This window comes from Sus scrofa, chromosome 2, assembly GCF_000003025.6.
Source record: "Sus scrofa isolate TJ Tabasco breed Duroc chromosome 2, Sscrofa11.1, whole genome shotgun sequence".
In the NCBI taxonomy this organism is placed as follows: domain Eukaryota; kingdom Metazoa; phylum Chordata; class Mammalia; order Artiodactyla; family Suidae; genus Sus; species Sus scrofa.
Window position 1 is genome coordinate 89,311,408 of NC_010444.4, and position 13,512 is coordinate 89,324,919.

Here is a 13,512-nt window from a genome sequence, read left to right on the forward strand (position 1 = left end):
AATGGCTGAACAAATGAGGGCTTTTACACACTATCAGGTATTTCTTCAGCCGTTGAAAAGAATGAGTTGTAGCTAGGTTACTTTATATGGAGAGATTTTCACGAGTTACCACTTAGTGAAGAAAATACGATGCGGAAAGTTTGTGTCATCCCATTTTTATAAAATAATGCATGTATGAGTAGGTATGTATATGAGACACTTGTGTATAACGATATGAACACAAAAAAATAAGGGAGGATTCCTTCTGGGCTGTTAATATGGGTTGGACGTGAGGTGGTTAGGAAAGGAGAGGAGAGGAGGGGAGGAAAGCGGGCAGTCGAACAAAGTAGAAAATGGAAAAAACAGTGCACTTCCAGCATGGATGATGATTTGGTGATTTGTTTATGGACTTAGATCATTTTATATATATATGTATATACACACACACACATATATATACACATACACACAAAAACATCATTTTATATATACACACACAAACATGCATATTTTTAGTTTTTATTTTTTTATTTTTATCTTTATTTTTTTGTCTTCTTCTAGGACTGCTCTTGCGGCATGTGGAGATTCCCAGGTGAGGGGTGTAATCAGAGCTGTAGCCACTGGCTTACGCCAGGGCCACGGCAACGCGGGATCCAAATCGTGTCTGCAACCTACACCACAGCTCACAGCAGCGCTGGATCCTCAACCCACTGAGTGAGGCCAGGAATTGAACCCACAACCTCATGGTTTCTAGTCGGATTTGTTAACCACTGTGCCATGACGGGAACTCCATGCATATTTTTAAAAGAGTGTAAAACCACTTAAATGAAGAGAGTTGACCTAACAGGAATTGATTATATTGACTAGAGGCTGTGGTAGAAGAAATAGATTTAGCAAAAAGCCAACTAGACAAAGATGGCACTTCAAAGAAAGAATTACTCAGTATTGTATTCTGCTGTTAGTGTATTTAAACAAATGATGCAGTTAAATGGATGCTTTTCCATTTTTATGACTTTTGTATTTATTAATTGACTGACCTTAATTTTGATGAGTTCTTGATAACAACATATGTGAAAGTACTCGGTGTGTCCTAAGTGATATAAAATACCAGTAGTAAAAGTACTAATGTTTTGTGAAATGTGGCATTTGGACAGGGAAACCTTAGATCTTTCTCTCTTTTTCTTCAGCTTGGGAGAGAGTAGGGACTGAGCCTTCATTGATTTATTTTGGTCAGACTAAGATCTAAATATAGACAGTTCAGAATTGTGGCTAACTGTCTTCAAATTTTTCATTTTTTTTTCTTTCAGTGTGCGGGATGACAGAATTCGAGTAGAAAGGATGGATAACATGTATTTTGAATACAGCCATGCTTTCCAGGAGGTCACAGAATTTTATGCAAAAGACATAGTTGATAACAAAGGTAAATATTTTAGGAGTTCCTGCTGTTGCTCAGCAGATTAAGAACCCGACTAGTATCCACGAGGATGTGGGTTGAATCCCTGGCCTTGCTTAGTGGGTTAAAGGATCTAGTGTTGCTACAGCTGTGACATAGGTCATAGACATGGCTCAGATCTGCTGTTGCTGTGGCGTAGGCTGGTGGATATGGCTCCGATGGGACCCTTAGCTTGGGAACTTCCATGTGCTGCAGATATGGCCCTAAAAAAGACAAAAAAAAAAAAAAAAAAAAAAAAATTTGTACATGTAAATGTCCTCAAATCTAGCAGTTAAGATTTGGATAAAGGTGCAAGTTTGACTTGCAGTCTAATGAAAACCAGGTAGTTACCAATAAATAACTGCTCTACATCATTCAGTTTCCACCACCACAGAGACACGGCTGCAGTGGTGCCTCTGATGAGCACAACTACTTCTTCCAGTTGTGCTCCTCAGAAGCACCACTGCAGCCGCCTCTTTGTGGCTAGGACCATTTAGTGATTTGATGTTTTCGACGTACTCATTGGAGTCTAACAGGTTAAGAACTGAAGAACCTTCCTTTTTGTGTCCCTTAAAAGATGGCTTATTTTTTGTTCCTTGCAATTTTCTAAAATGTCTGGTTAAATCTCCTAATGAAGGCTAGCATTTCTAAAAAGTCGATGGCCAGAATTAAAATACCAGAACCCTAGTGGCAGAATCTTACTATGTTGGATCACCATTTTTTGTCTAATTCATGATTCCTCAGCTGAGTATCTGTTTGATTTGGTCTGTTTGATTTCGACTGGTCATTTCTGCCAGTCGAGCTTATGTTAAGATCCATTTTTATCCTCTTCCACATGCTGCAGAGCTTTCACCATTAGACCATAGCTAGATTAGCCTCCCCTGACTTGCTCTCAGGAATTAGTGTCTTTTTTTTGCTTTTTGCTTTTTAGGGCGTACCTGTGGCATATGGAAGTTCCCAGGCTAAGGGTCGAACCAGAGCTGCAGCTGTCAGCCTAGGCCACAGCCACAGCAACCCAGGATCTGAGCTGTATCTGTGACCTCCACCACAGCTCATGGCAACTCTGGATCCCTGACTCACTGAGTGAGGCCAAGGATTGAACCTGCATCCTCATGGATACTAGTCAGATTCATCTCCACTGCACCACAATGGAAGCTCCCAGGAATCAGTGTCTTAATGGCATTATCCCTTTTACTCTCTCTGTGCTTTGGCCAAACTGAATCAATCTGTGAGTGTAACCCACTTAGAATGCCAGTCCACAGTATCACTAAGGGATCATCGTACGCTCAACTAAAGACCAAGCTAAGTCACAAAATCACCATAAGCCATTCTTATCATCAGATTCACTTAGAAAGATATAGGAGAGAAAACCCAGCTTGCTGGTAGGGCTCTTTTGTCCTAGTGGGAGGAATCCTCAGCAGTCTTCGCAGCAATCCGCAGAGCCACTGGACACGTAAGTTCCCATCCCTCCTCTAGTGACAGCTCAGCTGGTAGGTGCAGGATCTGCCCTGGTTTAAAAGCCCCATGGCCTATAGGAAACCATACCTCTTGCTGGAATTTCACCAAAGGATGCATCAAGTTCAAAGAGCGTGCTCAAGAAAGGCCAAATTTTACAATCAGGTGTTTATAATTTCTTGTAGTCCAGATGCAATTGACTGATTGCAGGTCATTGGTACCACACACAATGCTACTCAAACACGTTGACGCACTATCAGGTTTCCTGGGGAACAGAGCTAAATAGTTAAAAGACGAAATTCTCAGGAGAGGGGAAAAGGGTTTTGTTAACTCTTCATTTACACCGTGGCTTTATAAAGAGCTATAGTTGAAAGTAATATATTTTATATTAGATTTGTAGAAGATGCTTTATAATTTTTCCTAAAGGTAGTAAAATACTTAATGCAAAAAAAAAAAAGTCAAAACGGAGTTGTGTATAAGGACAATGTCCCTCCTCTCAAATCTTTTAAGAATTTTTTAATGTATAAATCTACACATAAACATATATACATTGTTTTTTATATTTCTATGGTTTAGCTTAGCTTTATTTTTTCAGCTAACTTTTATTGACTGCCTATTTGAGGAATTGTGTCTATGATAAGGAATTAAACAGAGAAATTCCTGCCCTTCTGGAGTTTACAGTCTCATAGGGGGAGGTATATAATAAAATAGTGTGTGAAAGTGATGAGTGCTATAAAGAAAGTCAGGGAAGAGGTGAATTTTTAAATAGAAAGTTCTCACTGAGAAAATGGCCCTTGAACAGAGATTTGAACAAAGATTAAAGGAGTTAAGGGGGAGTTCTCATCATGGCGCAGTGGAAATGAATCTGACTAGCATCCATGAAGTTGAGGGTTCGATCCCTGGCCTCGCTTAGTGGGTTAAGGATCCAGCGTTTTGGTGAGCTGTGGTGTAGGTCGCAGATATGGCTTGGATCTGACATTGCTGTGGCTGTGGAGCTACTCTTGGAGCTACTGTAGTTCCGATTGGACCCCTAGCCTGGGAACCCCCATATGATGAGGGTGCAGCCATAAAAAGCAAAACAAAACAAAAAACCAAAAAGGAGTTAAGGGGAAAACCATATGGACATGTGAAGAAACAGTGTTTCAGACAGAGACGAGTCAAGTACAGCATCCCTTAAGGACCTGCTGTATTTAGGGAATATCAAGGAACCTGAGTGCTGGGACAGAGTAACTAAGGGGGAAGGTGAGCTCCGAGGTAAAAGGAGATGGAAGGCAGATTGTGTAGGGCCATTTATTTACTTATTTATTTATTTATTTTTTTTTGGTCTTTTTTTGTCTTTTTAGGGCCACACTGACGGCATATGAAGGTTCCCAGGCTAGGGGTCCAATCGGAGCTGTAGCCGCCGGCCTACACCAGAGCCACAGCAACGTGGGATCCAAGCCGCGTCTGCGACCTACACCACAGCTCAGGGCCACGCTGGATCCTTAACCCACTGAGGGAGGCCAGGGATCGAACCCGCAACCTCATGGTTCCTAGTCTGATTCGTTTCCACTGTGCCACGATGGGAACTCCATGTAGGGCCTTTTAGACTCTGTTCGGACTTGAGCTGCTTCTCTCAATGAGTTGAGAGATGTTGGAGGATTTGTAAGCAAAGTAGTCTACTGATTTGATGTACATTTTAAAAAAGGATTCCTTTGGCTACTCTGTTAAGAATATCCCGTAAGGCATGGGGATAAAGGAGGGAGGCCAGATGGAAAGCTGTTGCCATATTCCTGTTAAGAGATGAGAGTGATAACACAATTTTTTCTCTTCATTCAATATGTTATGTGTAGTTTTCCATATAAGTACAGATAACTGTAAGTCATTCTTACTGGTAGGTGCATAATAATCTGAATGTACTGAAATTTATTTAACTGATAACTTATTTGTGTTCAATTAGGTTGTCTCTAATTTTTTACTACTATAAAAGATTTTTCAACTCATCTCCTTGTATACACATCTTTAACAGGCATTTTGGAGTATTTCAGAGTCAAAGAGGATGTTACACATTTTGAAAATAATTGCTCTGTTGTTCTCCGAAAAAGGTGCATCCGCCCACAGAAAATGCCCTTTTTCTATGCCCGTGGTGTTTGTAATCGTGTATATTTTTTCAAAGGGTAATTTTAGGAGATAATGTTTAAATTATTATTTCAACAGTCATAAACTAAGTTTTATTTAAGGTTTATTTTCAATAATGATGAATAATGTTAGTAAAAATGTGTATTCTGTTTTTTAGGTTCTCAAAGTTTGTCTGGCATCATTAAATTAGAGAAGCCAGTTATTTGCTCTTTGGCTGCCATAATAAGATATCTCAAAGAATTTAACTTGGAAAAGGTGCTTTCCAAACCCAAGTGAGTGGCTTCTGAACAATAAAAAAGGGGTGAGGTTATATTAAAAAACATTTCTTAAATTGAACTTGGTAAGTACGACACTCAAAAGTTTGCCTGCTTTTGATATCAGATTGTACTATGCGGCAAGAATGTGATCTTGTTGCTGAAGAATATCAAGATATTGACATAAAATTAATAGAAAGCTTAAGAGTTCTGTCAGTTTGTGTCCATGATAGCTTCTTAATGGTTTATGATTTGGCTACAAAACTGTGCTTCATACTAAAGCAGAGTTTATTGACCAGTAGTATTAAGCAGTGGTATTTAAAAGCACTCATAAAACTTCATTACTTTTCTTATTCTTGGTTTCAGTTCTTATTTCATAGACCATAAAGTTGGAGATAAAGAGGACAGCTGCTAACATAGACAGCTTTTGAAAAGAGTGATTAATTTGGTAGAGTTGAAAGATTGCAAACTGGCAAATGACATTCTAGGAAAATGCTTGTTTAAAAACCAGTAGGATAAAAAGGCAGCAGAATAATTTTCTTGGCTTTCCGTATTCTACCTTCACTGGCCCCTTATCTTTGGGTCTGTGAAGAATTGCCCTAGGTCATATTGATCCTGGATAAGTAAGCTACTTTCTGTTCTGCAGAGGTGGGATGGACAGATAGGGATGGACAGATAGGAGCTATCTCAGTAAAATCTCATCGGTACCAAGATTGAGAAGTCCTTGTCTAGGTCTATTTTATTTTTATTTTTATTTTTATTTTCTTTTTGTCTTTTTAGGGCTGCACCTGCAGCATATGAAGGTTCCAAGGCTAGGGGTTGCATCAGCTGCAGCTGCCAGCCTACGCCACAGCCATAGCAATGCCAGATCCGAGCCGAGTCTGTGACCTACACCACAGCTCACAGAAACACTGGATCCTTAACCCACTGAGCAAGGCCAGGGATTGAACCTGTGTCCTCATGGATACTAGTCAGATTCGTGTCCACTGAGCCACAGCAGGGATTCTGTCTATGTCTATTTTAATCCCACCCCTAAAGCAATACACTTTTGAGACTTGTACTGATGCCCCAAGTATTTTGAGATATTTCTACTTTCATTGGTCAGAGGGCAGACTATGCTAAGCCCTCTGTGAATCCTGGTCATTGTTAGGAATAGAGTAAACTAGAAGAAGTACGAAAGTAAATAAATATAACAAATACTTTATTTATTTTGCTTCTCAGGTCCGCAGGTGTAGCATGTGGAGGTTCCCAAGCTAGGGGTTGAATTGAAACTACAGCTGCTGGCCTACACCACAGCCACAGCAATACCAGATCCAAGCTGCATCTGAGACCTACAGCACAGCTTGAGACAACATTGGATCCTTAATCCACCGAGCAGGTGCCAGGGATTGAACCCACATCCTCATGGATACTAGTCGTGTTCATTTCTGCTGAGCCTCTGCGGGAACTCCAATAGATACTTTTGAAAGAGCATTTTCCTGGTGACTCAGCAGGTTAAGGATCTGGTGTTGTTACTGCTGTGGCTCAGGTTGTTGCTGTGGTGCACGTTTGATCCCTGGCCTGGAAACTTCCACATGTCATGGCTGCAGCCGAAAAAACAGAAATGGAATTTGAAAAGAGAGAGATGCAAAAAAAGATTGACATAGCAAACCTGATGAAACAACTCTCCTTTGAAAGCCCTACTTGCAAGCTTGACCCTAGACTGGCATCTGGGATGTTGGATTTGGGGAGGGTTTCCAGCATTCTCTGGTAAGAATGGCTCACTATTTCTAAATTGTGCAAACGGTATGGTTTATGCTGAGCGCCTTTTTTTCTTTCTGGGAGCTGGACTTTTGGTACACGGTAGGGAGAAGGTGCCTATGTGACCAGCCCCAGTGAAAACCCTGGGCGCTGAGTCTGTAATGAGCTTCTCTGGTGGACGTTTCACTCATGCTCTCTCAACTCAGTGCTGGAGAAATTAAGCGCATCTTGTGTGACTCCATCAGAGAGGACTCTTGGTAGCTTGCTCTTGGTTTCCTCCAGAGTTGGCCGTATGTACCTTTTCCCTTTTCTGTTTTTTGCTCTGTAATAAATGATAGCTGCCAGTACACTATATGCTGAGTCCTATATGTTGTCCTAGTCAATCATTGGGGATAGTACACAGCCTTCTTACTATTTTTCTCTCTAATATGCCTATTGGCAGCATTTAGGAAGGCAAGGATATTCATTTTAACTGCAAATAAATTAGAAGTGAATCTACAATAAAACTGAATTTTTATAATACATAATTTATAATTCATAAATAAAAATAACCACTTAGAGTCAGACAATTGGTGACTATATGAACTCTGAAAACTACATAAAGGACTGTCTTCCCCTTTAGATTGCATATATAACATGGTAGGGCTTTTTGGTCTGTTTCTATTTTCAAATAATATTAACAACATTTAAATAGAATCTTTGTGAGCGGTTGATCTTTCGAATAAAGTTTGTACCTTTGCCACCTTTTGTTTAAATCAAAAAGATTGTTTTTCATTTTTTTCAAAGTAGTATAGGAAAGATACAGAATCTTGAATTTCTCAGGCAGTTTTCAGCAGGAATATTTTTCTCCCAGTATAAAACTTGAAAGGGAAAAAAGCGTCCTTTGTATTTTTGTTGTCTGCAATAGTAATGAAGTATTTTCCCATGTTACTTAGAAGATTTCTATCCAAGTTCACACAGCATGGATGCTAGCCAGGCATTGTTTATAAGGTTTGTTTCAAAGCACAAAAGTTTTGGCTTCCTCCAAAAGGATAATTTAGAATTGCTTGAATATTTCATATCAGCAATCATATACCATTGAATTCCTAAGGATGCTGGCAGATACAACCCTGAGTTCAAAAATGTATGTAATTCCTAATGGAAATAGGCCCTGATAAAAGGAAAATTTTGGTGTGTTTGGAAGGAAGAGTCCCAGCTCAAGAGAACATTATCAACCAAACATATGGGAAAGCCCAAACATAGTTCTTATAGTTGCTTGGTACTTACTGTTCCATAAGAATCAGTCCAACTTAATATTGCCCAGTGATTGATTTCTTTTATTAAAATCAATGCAAATGGAGTTGCCATGGTGGCTCAGCAGTAACAAACCTAAAGAGTATCCATGAGGACGTGAGTTCGATCCTTGGCCTTGCTCACTGGGTTAAGGATCTGGCCCACAGTTGCCATGAGCTGTGGTGTAGGCCACAGCTATAGCTTTGATTTAACCCCTAGCCTGGGAACTTACATATGCCGTGGGTTTGGCCCTACAAAGCAAAAAATAAATTAAAAAAAAATCAATGTAGATGTCAATTTGAAGAAACTCCTTGCTTCTCTCTGCATCTATTTTGATATTTAGATAATAAGGGCCAAAATAAACATATACTCAAGGCATTAATACTGCTCATTAATTTGATAACCTTTACTTTTTTTCTCTCTAAAGGTCTGGTGCTGTGAGCTAACTTAAGCTAATATGGTTATTCAGTTACTGGTTTCTTTTTGAAATTGTAGATATTGGGATCCTCTGAGTAATTATATGTATGTGAGGGCCCTATGCTCCCTTCTCTCTCCTCCACCTCCTGCCCTGTGCCAGGTTAAATGTTAGTCCAGACTAACTTCTGCCACATGGTTAGATATTTCTTAGAAAGATGGCCCAAAAGCATCATTATATTTAACTTCTTGGCTTTTCCAGTGTTTGGACAATGGCTTGCTTCTAAGATGTGCACTTAAGGCATGGTAGGAGCAGGATTTCACCTTTAGTTGGAGTTAGGTGACAAAACCCTCAGATAACTGATGAAGCAGGAGATGCTTTCAGAATCCTAACCCTCAGAGAATTGACACTTGGGTTTACAAGTTTTTATGAGGGTGAAGACAACTGAGCAGTATTTCTGGATAGTCTACACATCTTAAATGCCACTTAAGTATCTTACACTTCTGCCTTTGGTGTTCATAGGAGACGAAGGCTGCTGGATTGTAGGTGGTTTTATTTTTTTTTATGTTTTTTTTTTTTTTTTTTAAGCATCTGCACCTGTGTCATGAAATTCCTGGGCTAGGGGTCGAATTGGAGCTGCAGCTTAGGCCTATGTCCCAGTCACAATAACATCTAATCCAAGCTGCATCTGCGACCTGTGCAGCTTGCAGCAATGCCAGATCCTTAACCCACTGAGCAAGGTGTGGGATCAAACCCAGCATCCTCACAGACACTATGTTGGGTTCTTAACCCGCTGAGCCACACGGGAAGTCTGGATGCTAACGAAGCTTCGCTCTAGTGTCTGTGTCTTACTAAGGTCTTCAAGTGTTCATGAATCATCCCTAGACTATAGTTTAAACCTGTCAGGAACAAGGGAAGTGATTGTTTAAACACATGGGAACTGGTTAGATATCAACTCAAGAGTTCAGGCTATCCACTGTAAGCTTGTTTTTTTTTTTTGTTTTTTTGTTTTTTTTTCTGGTCTTTTTAGGGCCGCATCCACACCATATGGAGGTTCCCAGGCTAAGCGTCAAATGAAGCTCTAGCTGCTGGCCACAGCCACAGCAACACCAGATCCGAGCCACATCTGTGACCTACACCACAGCTCATGGCAACGCCAGATCCTTAACCCACTGAGCAAGGCCAGGGATCAAACCTACATCCTCATGGATACTAGTCAGATTCGTTTCTGCTGAGCTACGACGGGAACTCCCCCACTTCCAACTTGTATCTTTGACCATGAAGGTGTGCGAATTTCTGTCAGCTATACAGCAATTCACTGCTTGTTTCTTTCTGGAAATAGTGTTTTACATTTCATTACTGTCTCATAGTGTTTTGCATGTGTTTCTGGGCTTTATAACTCAAAGGAAAACAAACCCAAAGTGGCCTCCCCATAGAAAGATGGCAGACCCTTGCTGAGCATCCGCTTTCTGCTAGGCTCTGCAGGTGCTGCAAAATATATAAGGCATGAATAGCCCTTGCCTCCAAGGAACTTGGATCTATTAATGAGAGCAGAAGAACATAAATTACTGTAACACAAGGCAAATTAAGTTAACAGTTGCAAGAAAGAGAGAATGGGCTACACACAGCTGCTATCAATGTTGCAGTTGCTTCCCTCCGAAAATCATTAACAAATCATCCTTTGGAAGCTGGATCAAACCTGTTGCAAATAAATTACACTGCCAAAGGACAGTGGGCAGTTGCTAGGCAACGTTCCTAATGTGCAGTAAGTTATTTGTCAGGTCTTTGGAACCTTAGTTGTGAGAGTCCTCTAGGAGTGAGGCATCTCCCCATGAGCACTGGCTCCTTGGGCTCTGATTTTAGGCTCTAAGATTCCTGTGTCAAGGCTTGCTTCCATAACTGGCTTGGTTTTATTTACATCTGGGTTTTATTTACATCTTTTTATTTAAACTGGGTTTTATTTACATCTTTTTACAGCTGTGAGGAGTGGGTTTAGTTTTATAATGCAGATACTCATGCGTCCCTCCAAAGCGTTAGAGACCTGCTGGTATTTTTTTTTTTTTTCTTTTTTAAAGTTATAGTTGATGTACAGTGTTGTGTGGTGTTTATTTTTTTTTGCTTTGAAAAATGAGCCATTGAGTCTGTAAGTGCTTTAGATAAAAAGGTCGATGAACTGGCTTATGAAGTTAATGACTGTATTAGTAATACATTGATTAGTACACTTTCTAACATGAAAAACTAAAAAGGACAAGATCTGTGTTGTGCATACATTTATTACTCATATTGAACTCCGTACTCAAGTTTATTTGAAATTTGTTGGACTTTTAATTTAGTTTGGATTAGTTATGGGGACATAAGGAGACTGCGCATTATTTGAGGTTAAGGAAATACTTGCTATTTTTCAGTTTTATCTCTACTAAGACATTAGCCACATTAATGTGTTGTCTTAATTATAGAGTAAATAATATTTGTACATGTCAGAATGCTGCTTAAAAGCTTTTATCGGAGTTCCTGTCATGGCTCAGTGGTTAACAAATCTGACTAGGAACCATGAGGTTGCGGGTTTGATCCCTGGCCTTGCTCAGTGGGTTGAGGATCCGGTGTTGCCGTGAGCTGTGGTGTAGGTCACAAACGCGGCTCGGTTCCCGCGTTGCTGTGGCTCTGGCGTAGGCCGGCAGCTACAGCTCCGATTCGACCCCTAGCCTGGGAACCTCTGTATGCCACAGGAGCGGCCCAAGAAATGGCAAAAAGATAAAATAATTAAAAAAAATTTTTTTAAATTAAAAAAAACTTTTATCAAGATGATCTCATGCTAAAGAATGAGGTTGTTTTTAAGTATCTTGACATATTTTCCCGGCAAATTGCATAGCTTTTTCTGAAGAGACCTCCACTTGTTCTGCCGATGATAAAAGACTATGTTTGGTTCTATTACTGGGAATAAAAAAAACCTTAAATATTGTGGGTACCATTACTTCCTTCTTTGTTCTTGTTTTTGGTGTGAAAACAACTGTCCTCTCATGTCAGTTTACCTTAAAGCACCCGCACCGATGGAAGCCAGTCTCTTAATATTTTTTGCTTGATTTCCTGTCACAGGGCTAACATTTGTCACAGTGTTGCTGGAGTATTTCTAATGTCCAAATTAGTTTTTGTTTTTCTTCATACACTTACATCATGGCTCATCTTCCATTCTTTTACAGGAATTTTAAACAGTTATCAGGTGAAATGGAATTTATGACGATTAATGGAACAACGTTAAGGAACCTGGAAATCCTTCAGAATCAGGTCAGGCAAACATTAGGGCTGTTTGATTCAAAATGATGGTGAAAACAAATTTGGGATAAGGTAGTTGTCTGTAAACAGTGTTGTCTTCAGCTTAAGCTCTGCCTGTTGGTATCTATTGGTAACTGCTGTGCTCACTTTTTGGAGAATCAAATATGTGAAATACTTGTTGGGAGGTTACGTTGGGAGCTGTAGAGCTGTGCTTTTTTGGTCTTTATTTATTTATTTATTTATTTATTTTAGGGCTGCACCTGCAGCATATAGAGGTTCCCAGGCTAGGGGATGAATCAGAGCTGTAGCTGCCGACCTATACCACAGCCATAGCAACGCCAGATCCTTAACCCAGTGAGTGAGGCCAGAGATCAAACCTGCGTCCTCAGAGATACTAGTCAGATTTGTTTCCACTGAGCCATGATGGGAACTCCCAGAAAGCTGTGCTTTTTTTTTTTTTTTTTTTTGGCTTTTTGCCATTTCTTGGGCCGCTCCTGTGGCATATGGAGGTTCCCAGGTTAGGGGTCGAATCAGAGCTGTAGCTGCTGCCCTACGCCAGGGCCACAGCAACATGGGATCCGAGCCACGTCTGCAACCTACACCACAGCTCAGGGCCACGCTGGATCCTTAACCCACTGAGCAAGGGCAGGGACTGAACCCGCAACCTCATGGTTCCTAGTCGGATTCGTTAACCACTGCGCCACGATGGGAACTCCAGAATGCTGTGCTTTTTAATGATCGAAGTAACGTGCCCATTTTGATAATTTCTATATCAAAAAATTTTTTGAAAAGGCGTTATCTTTGAAAATTAATGTAGTTTTAAAAATCTATTTGGTTATATTAATATATATATTACTGTTATTATTTTTTGCCTGCCTCATGGCATATGGAGTTCCCAGGCCAGGGGTTTGATCTGAGCTGCAGTGGCAGCAGCTGCAGCAATGCCGGATCCCTAATCCACTGTGCCAGGCTGGGGCATCGAACCCATGTCCTAGCGCTCCAGAGATGCTGCCCATCCTGTTGTGCCACAGTGGGCACTCCTTCTTGCTTATATTTTTTCTCCATCCTTTTAGACTTTTTGTTGAAATGTGTGCAGTCTTATTTCATTATCTAGCATATAAACAAGTGTCTGTGATAGTCACTTTGACTGTTAGGATGCATAATGTTTCACTTTACATTTTTTCATCATCACTCTTTAGTGCTCTTTATTGATGGATGAGGAAGATAATGACTAAGATTAATGCTTTTATTTATTAAATCATCACTTGAAAATGGGAGATAGTATATTGTAAACTAATGCTATAACATAAAGTCCTGGCAATAAAGAGCAGTTCCAAATCCTTTGAATAAGTAGTAGAAAAGCTGAACTGTCTGCTGTGAATCACTGCTTTGCTATGAAATAATGTAAATGCTGAATTTAGTCTCCTGACCTCCGGATTTGTGTATTACTAGTTTCTCTCACTTGGTTTCTTCCTCTGCCAAGCTGTTCTTGTATACTGCAGTCAGCCTTCCTTTTATGCAATAACATTTTGATCATGTCATTCTCTTATCTGGAAATTCAGTGTCTTTTCTGTCTT

At 40.1% G+C, this 13,512-nt stretch overlaps 1 protein-coding gene across 1 annotated transcript in view; it reads left to right on the forward strand.

Moving 5' to 3' along the window:
* The window catches only part of MSH3 (mutS homolog 3), a 200,456-nt gene that overhangs the window by 55,761 nt on the left and 131,183 nt on the right, over positions 1 to 13,512 (forward strand). Inside the window, 3 exon segments of the mRNA XM_021084495.1 lie at positions 1,287 to 1,399; positions 5,142 to 5,256; positions 11,863 to 11,947. Coding sequence (XP_020940154.1) covers positions 1,287 to 1,399; positions 5,142 to 5,256; positions 11,863 to 11,947 — 313 coding nt within the window.